The sequence below is a fragment of the Mustela nigripes genome, chromosome 5 (assembly GCF_022355385.1).
Source record: "Mustela nigripes isolate SB6536 chromosome 5, MUSNIG.SB6536, whole genome shotgun sequence".
NCBI classification, from domain to species: Eukaryota; Metazoa; Chordata; class Mammalia; order Carnivora; family Mustelidae; genus Mustela; species Mustela nigripes.
The window spans coordinates 29,906,858-29,921,127 of record NC_081561.1 but is presented as its reverse complement, the minus strand read 5'-3'; the positions used below and the strand labels follow the sequence as shown (position 1 = coordinate 29,921,127).

Here is a 14,270-nt window from a genome sequence, read left to right as displayed (position 1 = left end):
TATCACATTGATTTGTGGATGTTGAAACAACCTTGCAGCCCAGAAATAAATCCCACTTGGTTGTAGTGAATAATCCTTTTAATGTACTATTGGATCCTATTGGCTAGTATTTTGGTGAGAATTTTTGCATCTGTGTTCATCAAGGATATTGGTCTGTAATTCTCCTTTTTGATGGGGGTCTTTGTTTGGTTTTGGGACCAAGGTAATTCTAGCTTCATAAAAGGAGTTTAGACGTTTTCCTTCCATTTCTATTTTTTGGAACAGTTTCAGGAGAATAGGTATTAATTCTTCTTTAAACATTTGCTTCTTCTGGGCAGTTGTCTGGCCCTGGGCTCTTATTAGTTGGGAGATTTTTGATGACTGCCTCAGTCTCCATACTGTTTATGGGACTGTTCAGGTTTTCTATTTCTTCCTGGTTCAGTTTTGGTAGTTTATATCATTCTAAGAATATGTCTATTTCTTCCACATTGTCAAATATGTGACGTATAGTTGCTCATAAAATGTTCTTATAATTGTTTGTTTTTTCTTTGGTGTTGGTCATGATCAATCCTCTTCCACTCATTATTTTATTTATTTATTTATTTATTTATTTATTTATTTATTTTTGGTCATTTCCTTCTTTTTTTTTTTTTATAAGTCTGGCCAGGATTTTATCAATCTTATTAATTCTTTCAAAGAACCTACTGCTCCTAGTTTCATTGATTTGTTCTACTGTTCTTTTGATTTTTATTTCATTGATTTATGCTCTGATATTTATGATTTCTCTTCTCCTGCTGGGTTTAGGCTTTCTTTGCTGCTCTTTCTCCAGCTCCTTTAGGTGTAGGTTTAGGTTGTGTACTTGAGACCATACTTGTTTCTTGAGAAAGGCTTCTATTGGTATATACTTTCCTCTCAGGACCACCTTTGCTGTGTCCCAAAGATTTTGAACAGTTGTGTTTTCATTATCATTTGTTTCCATGATTTTTAAATTATTTTTTAATTTCATGGTTGACCCATTCATTCTTTAGTAGGATGCTCTTTAGCCTCCATGTATTTGAGTTCTTTCCAACTTTCCTCTTGCAATTGAGTTCTAGCTTCAGAGCACTGTGGTCTGAAAATATGCAGGGAATAATCCCAATCTTTTGGTACTGGTTGATACCTGATTTGTGAACCAGGATGTGATCTATTCTGGAGAATGTTCCATGTGCACTAGAGAAGAATGTGTATTCTGTTGCTTTGGGATAGAATGATCTGAATACATCTGTGATGTCCATCTGGTCCACTGTTATCATCTAAAGCCTTTATTTCCTTGTTGATCTTTAGCTTGTATGATCTGTCCATTTCAGTGAGGGGGGGTGTTAAAGTCCCCTACTATTATTGTATTAGTGTTGATGTGTTTCTTTGATTTTGTTATTAATTGGTTTATATAAATGGCCGCTCCCTTGTTAGGGGCAGAGATATTTAAAATTGCTAGCTCTTCTTGTTGAACAGACCCTTTGAGTATGATATAGTGTCCTTCCTCATCTTTTATTTGTCTGATATAAGGATTGCTGCTCCAGCTTTCTTTTGATATCCTTTAGCATGGTAAGTTGTTTTCTACCCCTTCACTGTAAATCTGGAGGTGCCTTTGGGTCTAAAATGAGTTTCTTGTAGACAGAATATCAATAGGTCTTGTTTTTTTGTATCCATTCTGATACCCTGTGTCTTTTGATTGGGGCATTTAGCCCATTTACATTCAGGGTAACTACTGAAAGATATTAATTTAGTGTCACTGTATTGCCTGTAAGGTGACTGTTACTGCATATTGTCTCTGTTCCTTTCACTTCTATTACTTTTAGACTCTCTCTTGGCTTAGAGGAACTCTTTCAATATTCCCTGTGGGACTAATTTGGTGTTCTCAAATTCTTTTAGTTTTTGTTTTCCCTGGAAGCTTTTTATCTCTACTTCTATTTTCTTTCTTTTTTTTTTTTAAAGATTTTATTTATTTATTTGACAGAGAGAGATCACAGTAGACAGAGAGGCAGGCAGAGAGAGAGAGAGGGAAGCAGGCTCCCTGCCAAGCAGAGAGCCCGATGCGGGACTTGATCCCAGGACCCTGAGATCATGACCTGAGCCGAAGGCAGCGGCTTAATCCACTGAGCCACCCAGACGCCCTCTACTTCTATTTTCAATGATAGCCTAGCTGGATATAATATTCTGTCTGCATATTTTTCTCATTTAGTGCTCTGAATATATCATGCCAGTTCTTTCTGGCCTGCAAGGTCTCTGTGGATAAGTCTGCTGCCAATCTAATATTTCTACCAGTGTATGTTTCAGAGTTCCCAAGCTGCTTTCAGGATTTTCTCTTTGTCACTAAGAATTGTAAGTTTTACTATTAGATGATGGGGTTTACCTATTTTTATTGATTTTGAGGGGGGGGTTCTCTGCGCCTCCTGGGTTTTGATGCTTGTTCCCTTTGCCATATTGGGAAAATTCTCTACAATAATTTGCTCCAATACACCTTCTGCCCCCCTCTCTCTTTTTTCTTCTGAGATCCCAATTATTCTAATATTGTTTTCCCTTATGATGTCACTTATCTCTCAAATTCTCCCCTCATTGTACAATAATTGTCTCTTTTTTTTTGTTCAGCTTCTTTATTCTCCATCATTTGGTCTTCAATATCACTAATTCTCTCTTCTGCCTCATTTATCCTAGCAGTAAGAACCTCCATTATTTATTGGACCTCATTAATAGCTTTTTAAAATTTCAACTAAGTTAGATTGTAGTTCTTTTATTTCTCCAGAAAGTGATTTAATTTCTTCAGAAATTTCTTCAGAAAGAGATTCTCTAATATGTTCCATGCCTTTTTTGAGCCCAGCTTGCACCTTGATAATCATCTTTCTGAACTCTAGTTCTGACATATTACCAATATCCATATTAATTAGGTCCCTAGCCATCAGCATTGCCTCTTATTCTTTATTGTTGGGGGGGATGGCTGGTGAGTTTTTCCACTTTGTCATTTAATACAGATAAGAATATATGAGCAAGAGAATAAAATACTAAAAGGGTGGCAAAGATCCCAGAAAAATATACACTGACCAAGTTAGAAGAGTCCCAAAACCGGGGGAGGGGGGGAAGGGAGGAAAATAAAAATTAAAAAAAAATAAGAAATAAAAATATATATTAGACCGGTGAATAGAGCACAGCACCCACTTGATTTGGGGTGTATTCTGTCTCTTAGAAGAAACTACCTCCCAAATAAGGATAAACATGATGAAGGGATGTAATATGCCTGTAAAGGTGAAAAGTAAAAGATGATTCTAAAAAAGAAATTGATAAGCTAAGTTAATTGGGAAAAAAACGAGAGAGAGAGAGAGAGAATGTGATATGGCTGGAGACTAGAACAAAGCCATGTGTTAGATTTAGGGTATATTTTGATCTATTAGAAGAAATTGTATCCCAACATTTTAAAGAAAAAAAAAAAACTATATGTATACAAAAAATAAGGTTAAATAGAGTGAAGGGATAAAATATGACCATAACAATGAAAATTTAAAAAGATTTTTTAAAAAGGTATTGTTAAGATAAAATAATTTTAAAACATTAGAAGAGGAAAGAGGAAAAATTAAAAAAAATAGGATTAGAAAAAAATAAAATTAAAAACATTTAACTTTGCAAGACTAAAGATACTGGGGGAAAAAGCCATGAATTCTTTGTGTTGCTTTCCCCTAGCTCTGGTTCTGCAGCTCTCCTTGATCAGTGAATTTGGTCTTGCCTGGATGATATTGCTGATCTTCTGGAGGGGTGGGGGCTGTTGCAGTGATTCTCAAATGTCTTTGTCTGAGGCAAATTTGCACCTCCCAGGGTCCAGGCTAAGTAATATACTCAGGTTCACTCTTGGTAGCTTTTGTTCCCTGACCACTTTCTGTAGAGCTTTGGAGGATGGGAATGAAAATTGCAGCCTCCCTGTCTCTGGCCTGTCAGAGCAGAGAGCTCAGGGCCCCACTCCTCAGTGCACCCTCAGAAAAAAGTGATCAATCCCTCCCATCTCCCTGGTCCCTGGCTGCATTCCATACTCACACATCCTGTGACCAGGTGTTTCTATCTCTGGTGCACAGCCCCATTTGGTGTCTCCAAACCCAGCAGATAACTGCCTCGTGCTCCTGCACCAGTCCTCCCAGAGGAGGAAGGATGGAGTCTCTTCAGATCTGTCACTTGTGGGGGGTCCCTGCTTGAAAAACAGTGGCCTGACTATGCCTTGGATCACAGTTTAAGGTAACCCAAACTGAGAGCTCACTCCTTTGCTCTATCTCTGTAGCCAGCTTTCCCTCTATGATACCTGGCAGCTTGCCACACTCAGACAGCCCCAGTCTTTCTGTGATCCTGTGGGTCCTGAGGCCACATTGTCCCCTTGAGGGCTCAACTACTGCTTAGCCTCTGGAACAATATCCCTCAATGGGACAGACTTCTAAAAGTTCTGATTTTTTTGCTCCACTTCACTGCTTTCCAGAAGCTAGTTCCTCCCTCTGCATTCTATCTTCTTGTCACTTCGGATTCACTTCTTCACACATCCTACCTTCCAGAAAGTGGTCAATTTTCTGTTCCTAGAATTGCTGTTTTTCTTCTCCTCTATCTCCTGTTGAATTTGTAGGTGTTCAGACTCATTTGATAACAATCTAGCTTAATTCCTCGGCCCTAATGGTTTTTTAGTCTGCTACTCCTCCACCATCTTGCTTCCCTCCCAAAGATTAATTTTAAAGAATCATTTGGTGGTTATGTGCTCACTAGAAGAATATATCACTCTTTCATTTCCTATTGGTGTATTTTGAAATGCTTAAGATTTTATTTTGATAAGATCCAACATATCAGTTTATTTTTTCTCAAGCTTTTGGCTTCACATTTCAGAAGACATTGCATAATTTGAGGTTTCAGATATTTTTTCTCCATTTTTTTCTACTGGAAGTCTTATGGTTTTAGCTCTTGCCTTTAGGTATATGACACTTTTTGAGTACATATTTTGTATTGCGTGAGGGAAACATCCCAATACATCTTTTTGCATGTGGATATCTGATGTGCCAACACCAACTCTTGAAAAGACTATACCTTTCCCCATTGAATTGCCTTGGTTCTTTTGAAAATATCAATTGATCACGAGTTTATTAATGGATTTAAACTTTTGTTCTACTGATCTATTTGTCTGTCTTCATGCCATTCTCTTCATTACTATCATTTTATATTATGTTTTGAAATTTGAAGATGTTTTCTTTTTCAATTGTTAAGTTCTCTGCTATTTTTAGTTTGAACTGAAGAAGAAACACTGATGAATGTTGGACTCTCATGCTTTAGATGTGCTTCCTTTTTTGATTGTTTGGTTCCCTGCTATTTTTAGTCCAAACTGAAGATAAAATTTGAAGATGTTAAGTCTTCTCATTTCGATCTTTATAAAAATGTATCTTGGCTATTTTGATTCCTTTGCATTTCCATATGAATTCTAGAATCTACTTGAAAATTTTAAAAGAAAAACAAAAACAAACTCCTGGGACAATTCTGTTAGGAATTGTGTTGAATCTGTAGGTAACCTTGGGTTGAATTGCCATTTTAAAGACTTACTTTTTTATGTATTTATTTGTCAGAGACAGCGAGATAGAGAGCATGAAAAAGGAGGGGGAACTGCAGGCAGAAGCAGACTCCCAACAGATCAGGGAGCCCTATGTGGAACTCAATCCCAGGACCCTGGGATCATGACCTGCCCCAAGGCAGATGCTTAACCTTCAATTGCCATTTTAATATTAGACTTTCTATTCACGAGTATAGAATGTTTCTCTTTTTACTTATATCATCTGTGTTGTCTCAGCAATGTTTTGTAGTTTTAGTGTACAAATCTTTCATCTTTTCATTAAATTTCTTCTTATTTGACATTCTTTGAAATTGTGAATGAATAGTTTAATTTCACTTTAGACATGATTAGAGTTTGTGTGTCAATTTTTTTTTTTTTTAATCCTGTAACCTTACTGAATTCATTGGTCAAGTTCTAGTAGACTTTTATGGACATTTGTATAATTTAGTCAACTGTGAATAAAAGGAGATTTGCTTCTTTTTTCAAATCTGGATTTTTTAAAACTAACTGCATAGAATATCCATTACAATGTTGAATAGAAATAGCAAAAGCAGATATCCTTGATTCCTACCATGAAGTGAAAAAACACATTATTTTATTATTAAGTATTTCATCTGTTGTATATTTTCATAGATACACTTTATTAGGTTGAAAACTGCCCATCTGTTTCTAGTTTATTGATTTTTTTATCATGATGGTATTGGATTTTATCAAATGCTTTTTCTGTGCCTATTGAAATGATTATGTCATTTTGTTGATTATTTTATTAGTATGGCTTGTTACATTAATTGATGTTCACACATTAAACTAATCTTACATCCTGGGCACAAAACCCACTTGATGGTGATCGATAATCTTTTTTGTATGTCTTTTTATATTCTATTTGTTAGTTTTTATTGACAGTTTTTGCATTTGTATTCATAAAAGATATCTGTGATATTTTTTCTGGCTTTGAAATCAGTGTGATACTATCCTCCTAGAATAAGTTTAGAAATATCTCTCCCCCCTTTATTTTCTAGAGGATTTTGTAGAATATTGCTATTGTTTATTTTTTAAAATATTGGTAAAGTACACCAGTAAAATCAACTGGAACTGGGAATTTCTTTGTGGAAAGTTTATAATTAATAATATATATAATATTATATATAATATAATGATTATATATATAATATATTTATAATAATATAAATAATAATAATAATATAGTTGTGTCACTAATAAGTAACTAAGATATTAACAAATTAGTAAATTTTAGTTAGTAAATAAGTAAATTAACAAATTAGTAAATATTAATGAATTAGTTTTATTACTTAATATTTAATAGTTAATTAATTAATATTACTATTTATTGGTAATAAAATAATAAATAAGATATTAAATCTTACTTGTTAGAGCTCTATCTAGATTTTCTATTTCTTAAGTCATTGTCAGTAATTTGTATTTTAAAGAATTACTGCATTTCATCTAAGTCTAATTTAGTGGCATAGGGATTTTCATAGAAATCCCATTTTAGCCTTCTAATTTCTGAGAGTTTAATAGTGATGTCCTGTCTTGCAAAACCCCCTCATGTGTATGTGAGTTGATTATTGTGGCTTTAAATTTTTTTTCTCTTATTCTTTTTTTTTAAAGTTTTTAATTTTTTTTTTTAAATTCCAGTTAGTTCACACACAGTGTAATATTAGTTTCAGGTGTATAGTTTCATGATTCAGAACTTCCTCACAACACCTGGTTCTCAATATAACAAGTGCCTGTGCTTCTTATTATTGAACTTTGCTGACTTTTCTAAGAAGGAACATTTATTTAACTGACACAAATATTGAATTTAAGGTTTTCTTTATTGATTGATCTTTTTATAAAGATTTTATTTATTTATTAGAGAGAGAGAGAGAGCATGAAGGGAGGGAGGAACAGAAGGAGAAGGGAGAAGCAGACTTCCCACTGAGCAGAGAGTCCACAACATGGCTCCATCCAAGGACCCTGAGAAAATGACATGAGCCAAAGGCAGATGCTTAACCGATAAAACCACCCAGATGCCCCTTCTTCATTGATTTCTAATTTCATTACTTTTGTTTGCTTCAAGCTCAGTTTATTACTTACTTTTTGGTCTCTTTAAGGAGAAGCTTAGTTTATTGGTTTAATTAGTAATTGGTTTAATTCTTCTTTTCTGTAGAAGACATTTAAAACTCTACATTTCCCTTTAGGCTCTGGTTTTAGCTGCAGCCAGTAGATTTTGGTATGTAATATTTTCATTTTCATTCAACTCAAAATAGCTTCTAAATTTTCCTTTGAATTCCTTTTTGTTCCACAGATTATTTATAATTATATTGTTTAATACCAAATTTTTCTTTATTTCTAAATTTGCTCCTGTTTTCATTTTCAACTTGATTCCACTGTAATGAGATAAGATCCTTTTGTGGACATTTTTTATTCATCATTTTAGTTTTTCCTGAGTGTATCTCAATTTGCTGTGTGCCCTTGTCTGTTGCCTTTGTGCATTTCTAGAATTCAAAAGTTCCAATTTGAGAACTTTGCCAGTCTTACTGTTGCTTTGGGAGAGAGAATTTATCAAGCCATTTATTAAGTCATTTCAGAAGCTTTTTGCTTCATGTTCTTTTTTTTCTTTTAAGATTTTATTTATTTGACAGAGATTACAAGTAGGCAGAGAGGCAGGCAGAGAGAGAGAGAGGAGGAAGCAGACTTCCTCCTGAGCAGAGAGCCCAATGCGGGGCTCAATCCCAGGACCCCGGGATCATGACCTGAGCAGAAGGCAGAGGCTTTAACCCACTGAGCCACCCAGGTGCCCTGCTTCATGTTATTTTTGACAACTTTTTAATCTGAATTTCGTAGACCTCTCATATATTTCCTCCCAGTTAGCTTCATGTAGTGATAATTATATCCAAAATAACTGTAGACATATTTGCCAATCTGATTTACTTTCTTATACATCTCCTTTTATGGTTGGTTTCTTGAAGCCACCTGAAGCAACTATGAAAAATTCATCATTTTAACTTGTTCTTTTCCTTAAGTCACTTTGTTCAATAAATAAATTGTGCTCTTCCTTTGTGCTAAAAAAACACTATTTAACTTAATCTCTTCTCTGGAGTGGTCTAGAAAAGTGATTGCCATACTTGTTCTGTAAAGATCCATATTATAAATAGTTTAAGGTTTGTGGGCTGGATGGTCTGCTCACAATTACTCAGTGGTGCCTTGTACACTAAGGAGCCATAGTCAGTACATAATGAATTAGTGTGGCTATCTTCCAATAAAACTGTGTTTACAAAGACAGTTGGTGGGCTGATACTTGGTTTAGAAAAGGTCACCTTTTTAAACTCTAATACTTGCCCATTTATTGGAATTTTTCTATTTATTTTGATTTATGCCAGAAAAAAGTAAATAATTATTTTGAGAATGAATAGGTTTTTCGATAGGATGTCAATAACAGATTCAATGAGCGCTCTCTTTTCAAATACATTCCTTCATATCTGCAGTGTTTAGGAACACATGATATGCTTTCCAAATGATCATAGGAAACAGTTTTAGCAAACGTTTTCTCTGCTTATTATGAATGTTTTGTGGTCAGCTTTATCTGGTTTGTCATTTCTATTGCCTAAGCACTAAACCAGACCACACATTTTCTCGTTTAAAAGTACCATTTTCATCTTTAGACTGTACTTTCTGCATTGAGTAGTATAATTAATTTTGGTTTTTGTAAAAATAACTATATTGCCATGGTTAAGAAAATGGCTTGGTATTCCTCACTTCTGCAAATGATAATATGAGAACATATGGTTCTATGGCTCTCCTGGGCAACTCCCTTCAAAATAGTACCTCTGAGAACCAGGAATCTTCTGATCTCCTGTATTCTCCATTTTTAGAGTCTTTGCTCTTAGCCTTGTACCTAGGGAAGGAGTGGGAAAGTGTTACAATGGGAATGAGAATGAAAAAATATCATATGAACTATTTATTGTCAAAAGTATAAATGGTATGTTTTCTGCTGTGCACATTTTATTGACCATAGCTCAGTCACATAAACTCACCTAAATGCAATGGGATAGGGAATGGAAACATGTAACTTCACTGCCTATTTAAAAAGTGGATAATTATCTTGGGACATCTCTATTCAATATCAAAAAAAATACAAGTTAGAGAAATTAATTCTTATGGGAATATTTAACAAGATAAGCAGTGAAAACTTTAGGTCAAGCAAAAGTTACTGAATAAATTTGGGAAATAAACAAAATAAGTGTTAGAGGGAAGAAATTACCTCTTGTTCCAATAAATTCAAATATTAGGGCTGATGATGCATATTTATGTTCTTTTCAGACTGGAGGAAAGAATTTTTCCAGACTGGTGAGTCATTCCCTGGTCGTCTAAGAAGGCCTCTACTCCTTACACTCCAGCTCAGTCTCTAGAGAAGTTTCTGGAGGGCAGATGAAAAACTCTACTGAGAATATATACACCTCCCACAGACCCAAGATATCTCAGGCTAACACAGCTATCTCTGTTTCCAGGATCACTCTAACCTTTTTCAGAGAATATTATTCTGTCTTTCAGAGAATATTATTGTCTTTGCAGCAAATGTTATTCTAGATCCAGCCACAGCCCATCCTGCACTCATCTTGTCTGGAGAGAACAGATGTGTAAGCTGTGGAAAGAAGCCTCAAGATCTACCTAAGGACCCACAGAGATTTAATTCCCTTCCCTGTGTTCTGGGACACCCAGTCATCACCTCAGGGAGGTGCTACTGGGAAGTAGACATCAGAGATAGTGGAGCCTGGGACCTGGGAATATGCAGGAATAATGTAATGAGGCAGGGGAGGATTTGTATAAAACCTGAGGATGGTTTCTGGGCCATCAGGTTTTATAAAGATGAGTACTGGGCACTCACTTCTCCAGAAATGCAGCTTACTGTAAGAGAGCACCCTACCAGAGTGTGTATTTTCTTAGAATATGAGGATGGACGTATCTCATTCTACAATATGACAGATAAATCCCACATTCACACCTTCTCTCAAGGTTCCTTTAATGGGTCTGTAAGGCCTTTTTTCAGGCTTTGGCTCAATGATTCAAAACATTTGACCATCTGTCCAGTGTCTGAAGCATAACCCTTACTGTGATCCCTCCCCTATATTAGCAGCATCCTAAGACCTGCAGGTCAGTCTGGCTTGAAGTACGAGGACATGACATGAATTCTCCTATATCGGAAATAAATTATTTTTTCTTGTCCTTTTCTTTGATTCTCCCTAACATTTATCTCCTTCATCAATGATTCCTCAAAGGCATGGTGCAGCATGCTTATGCTATGTTTAATGAAAATGTATATACATATATAACATATGTACATTCATATAATATAACCATTTTATTACTATAAATGTACACAAGGAACTAATGTGTGTGATTGCCCAAACAATGTTGAAACTTCTTTAATATCTGACAAAGGTAGGAATAAGGAGAATGACCTTTTATTTTATACTCTTTTGTATCTTTGGGTTTTGAACTATGTTTATAAAATGATATGCAGAAAAATAAAATTAGTTTCAAATACATGAAAAACTGAAGTGTTGTCAGTTGTCTAATCAGTAAGACATTCACAGGGAAGCAAGTATTTCCTAGTTTATTTCCTCAATTTATCTTTTCCTTTTCATGAAATTCATTCTTACACTTTTTATTCTCTTCACTCTTGTGAAATATGGATATTCCTTTCTGTTCCTATCACCATTTATATTTTTAGAGACCATTTTCTTAATTTACATGTGATCAAATTAACTTTTTACAATACAAGCCTGTGAGTTTTAACATTTTTAGAAACTCATGTGGCCACTGCTACACTCAAGATACAAGATAAGGACACAAGTCCCTTTGTCCCCATACATACTTTTATGTTGTTCTCTTATAGTCAAACTTTTTGTAAATACCCTACCAGCAAAAAAAAAAAAAAAAAAAAAAAAAAATCAGATTTCTGTCCCTATCCTTTTGTATTTTTTAGATGTTATATTTGGAGATTGCTTTTCATTCAGAATGAGGCTGTTGATGTTCATTCATGTTAATGTAGGCATTAGTACTTCATTTCTAATATTTGCTGAGTAGTGTTCTATTGAATGAATATACCACAGTTTGTCTCTTCACTCACTGAATACCATTTTGTTGTTTCCACTTTGGGATTGTAATCAATAAAGCTGCTATAAACACTCACATGTACTTTTTTTGTGTGGACATTATTTTTCACATTTTTATACTAAATACCTAAAAATGGAATTACTGGGTCATCTGGTAAAGAGTGGTTTCAACTTTGTAAGAAACTGTGAGACTCTTTCCAGAAGAGTTTTACCATTGTGAGGTCCCACTAGAAACATATGAGAGCTCCAGCTGCTCCACATCCTTACCAGTGCCTGGTACTGTCAATTTGCCTTTTTGTTTTTTGTTTCATTTTTATTTTATTATTTAGTATTATTTATAGTAATTTTATAGTGATATTTCACTAAATTTTTGCTTGAATTTCTCTAATGAGTAGTAAAGCATCTTTTCTTGTGCTTGTATACCATTTGTGCATCTTCTGCATGAAGTGTCTGTTTAAATCCATAGTCTATTTTCTAAACATTTCAATAGACTTTACTTGAAGAGCAGTTTTAGGTTTGCCAAAAAATTGTGCAGAAAGTACAAAAAGTTTATATAGGTATCCACTCTTCCCTAGTGGAATTTCACCTAGTAATGTCTTGAAGTAGTGCTTTTGTTACAATTGAGGAACCAATTTGATAGATTATTGTTAACTAAATTACATCATTTACATTAGACCCACTCTTTGTTGTACTTTCTATGGGGATTTTGACAAATAAGTAATGTCATGGCATTACAGTAACATACAGAATAGTTTCGTGCCCCTAAATATGTTCTGTGCTCCACCCATGTTTTCTTCTCCTCCTTCTGACTTCTGGCAACCCCTGATTTTTTTACCCTTTCAATAGTTTTGCCTTTCCCAAATGTCAGATAGTTGAAATTATACAGATAAGTAGCTTTTTTAGAATGGTTTCCTTCACTTAGAAAAATGCATTTAAGGTTTTGCCATGTCTTTTTATTGCCTGATAGCACACTTTGTCTTATTATTAAGTAATATTTCATCATAAGAATATACCATACTTGGTGTATGGTATCCTCCTGGTGAAAGACATTTGGGTCCTTCCAGTTTGGAGCAATTATGAATAAAGCTTATATAAATACTCAAGTGTAAATCATTTGTGGACATACATTTTCAGCTCATTTGTGTAAATACGTAGGAGTATGATTGCTGTACCCTAGTGTATGACTATCAACAAGGAATTAGAGTTCCTGTTGTTTCAGATCCTTGACAGTATTTAGCTTCAGATTTTCACTGTTCTAACAGGTGTGTCGTGGTACCTCATGTTTAAATTACAAATTCTGTAATGACATATGATGTAGGACATCTTTTCACATGCTTAGATTCTAATCATTATGAGAGATGTAAGGTTTATCTATAGATATTTTTTTTTTTTGCATGTGGATGTCCAGTTGTTCCAGCACCATTTGTTGAAAAGAATCTCCTTTCTTTATTGACTTACCTTTGCTCCTTTGTGAAAGCTCAGTTGACTACGTATGTGTGGATATATTTTTGAAAGTAGTCCATTTGAGAAGTATGTTTGTTTCTCTTTATTCAGTTCTAAGAGTTCTTTATGTATTTTAGATACAAGTCCTTTACTGGATATGTAATTTGCAAATATTTTTACCAGCCTCAAGCTTGTCTTTTCATTCTTTCAACAGTACATTTTGCAGATAAAAGTTTTTACTTTAAGTTCTACTTATCCTTTCTTTCTTTTATGGATCATGATTTTTGTGCTGTTTCAAAAACTATTTGACTTAAAAAAATCAAAGATTTTCTGCTGTGTATTTTTTTAAAGTTTTTTAAAACATTTAACTATTTATCAGAATCAGCTCCTTCTAAATCTCTATCTGCAGTGCCCAGTCAAGAAAGGAAAATAAAATTTTATATTGTTCACTGGTTATTTACCTTTTCTTTCCCAAAGGTAATTATTGTCTTCTAATTTGTCTCACTTTGTGTAATTGAGCTTGCCTTTCTTCCTGTCTGGAACATGCAGGTTGTTGGTTTTCTTTTGATTGTCATTGTAAGTGACTCTGTATTTTGGGAAGGTAATCAATCACCTTTGCACCCTGTTTGAAGACTCCTCTTACACCCAGTGGGGGTTATTCAATACTGCCAGAAATATTTAAAATTAAAACTGTGTGTCTAGAGGAAAAGAAGCAAGTTGAGAATACTGTAATGGGATATCTAGATCAACCTATGATGCCATTTAGGCTACAACCCATTCTTTGAAAAAATTGAAAGCAACTTTCCTTATCTTATAAATGTTTGCAAAACTAGAAATACAGCTCTGAAGTTTTAAAAATCAGCCACATGACTGAGACAAAACACAAGAGTACTATGACACCTGACAGGCAGATAGCTCAGACACAGACAGGATGAAGGCAGAGATCTGATGGAAGCTAGGCTTCTGTGACGGCTTCTTGAACAGTGACAGGTGAAAACTTTCTGTTTCAGGGAGGGGAGAAAAGGGAGGCAACACAATTTTGTCTCAACTCATCAACACAGACAGACTTCAGTGAGCAAGATAGTGTCCCCAAGTGGAGGCTGGTCTTTATACCAAGACCTGCTCCCCTGTGC

At 34.7% G+C, this 14,270-nt stretch overlaps 1 protein-coding gene across 5 annotated transcripts in view; it reads left to right on the top strand.

Annotated features, from left to right (window-relative positions):
• The window catches only part of LOC132017197 (butyrophilin subfamily 1 member A1-like), a 44,412-nt gene extending 32,660 nt beyond the window's left edge, over positions 1-11,752 (top strand). For all 5 annotated transcript variants that reach the window (XM_059398994.1, XM_059398995.1, XM_059398993.1 and 2 more), the window contains 2 exons: positions 9,899-9,925; positions 10,151-11,752. In XM_059398994.1, the coding sequence (XP_059254977.1) occupies positions 9,899-9,925; positions 10,151-10,680 (557 nt within the window). In that variant the 3' untranslated portion in view covers positions 10,681-11,752. The remainder of the gene's footprint in view (positions 1-9,898; positions 9,926-10,150) is intronic.
• Positions 11,753-14,270: the final 2,518 nt, after the last annotated feature.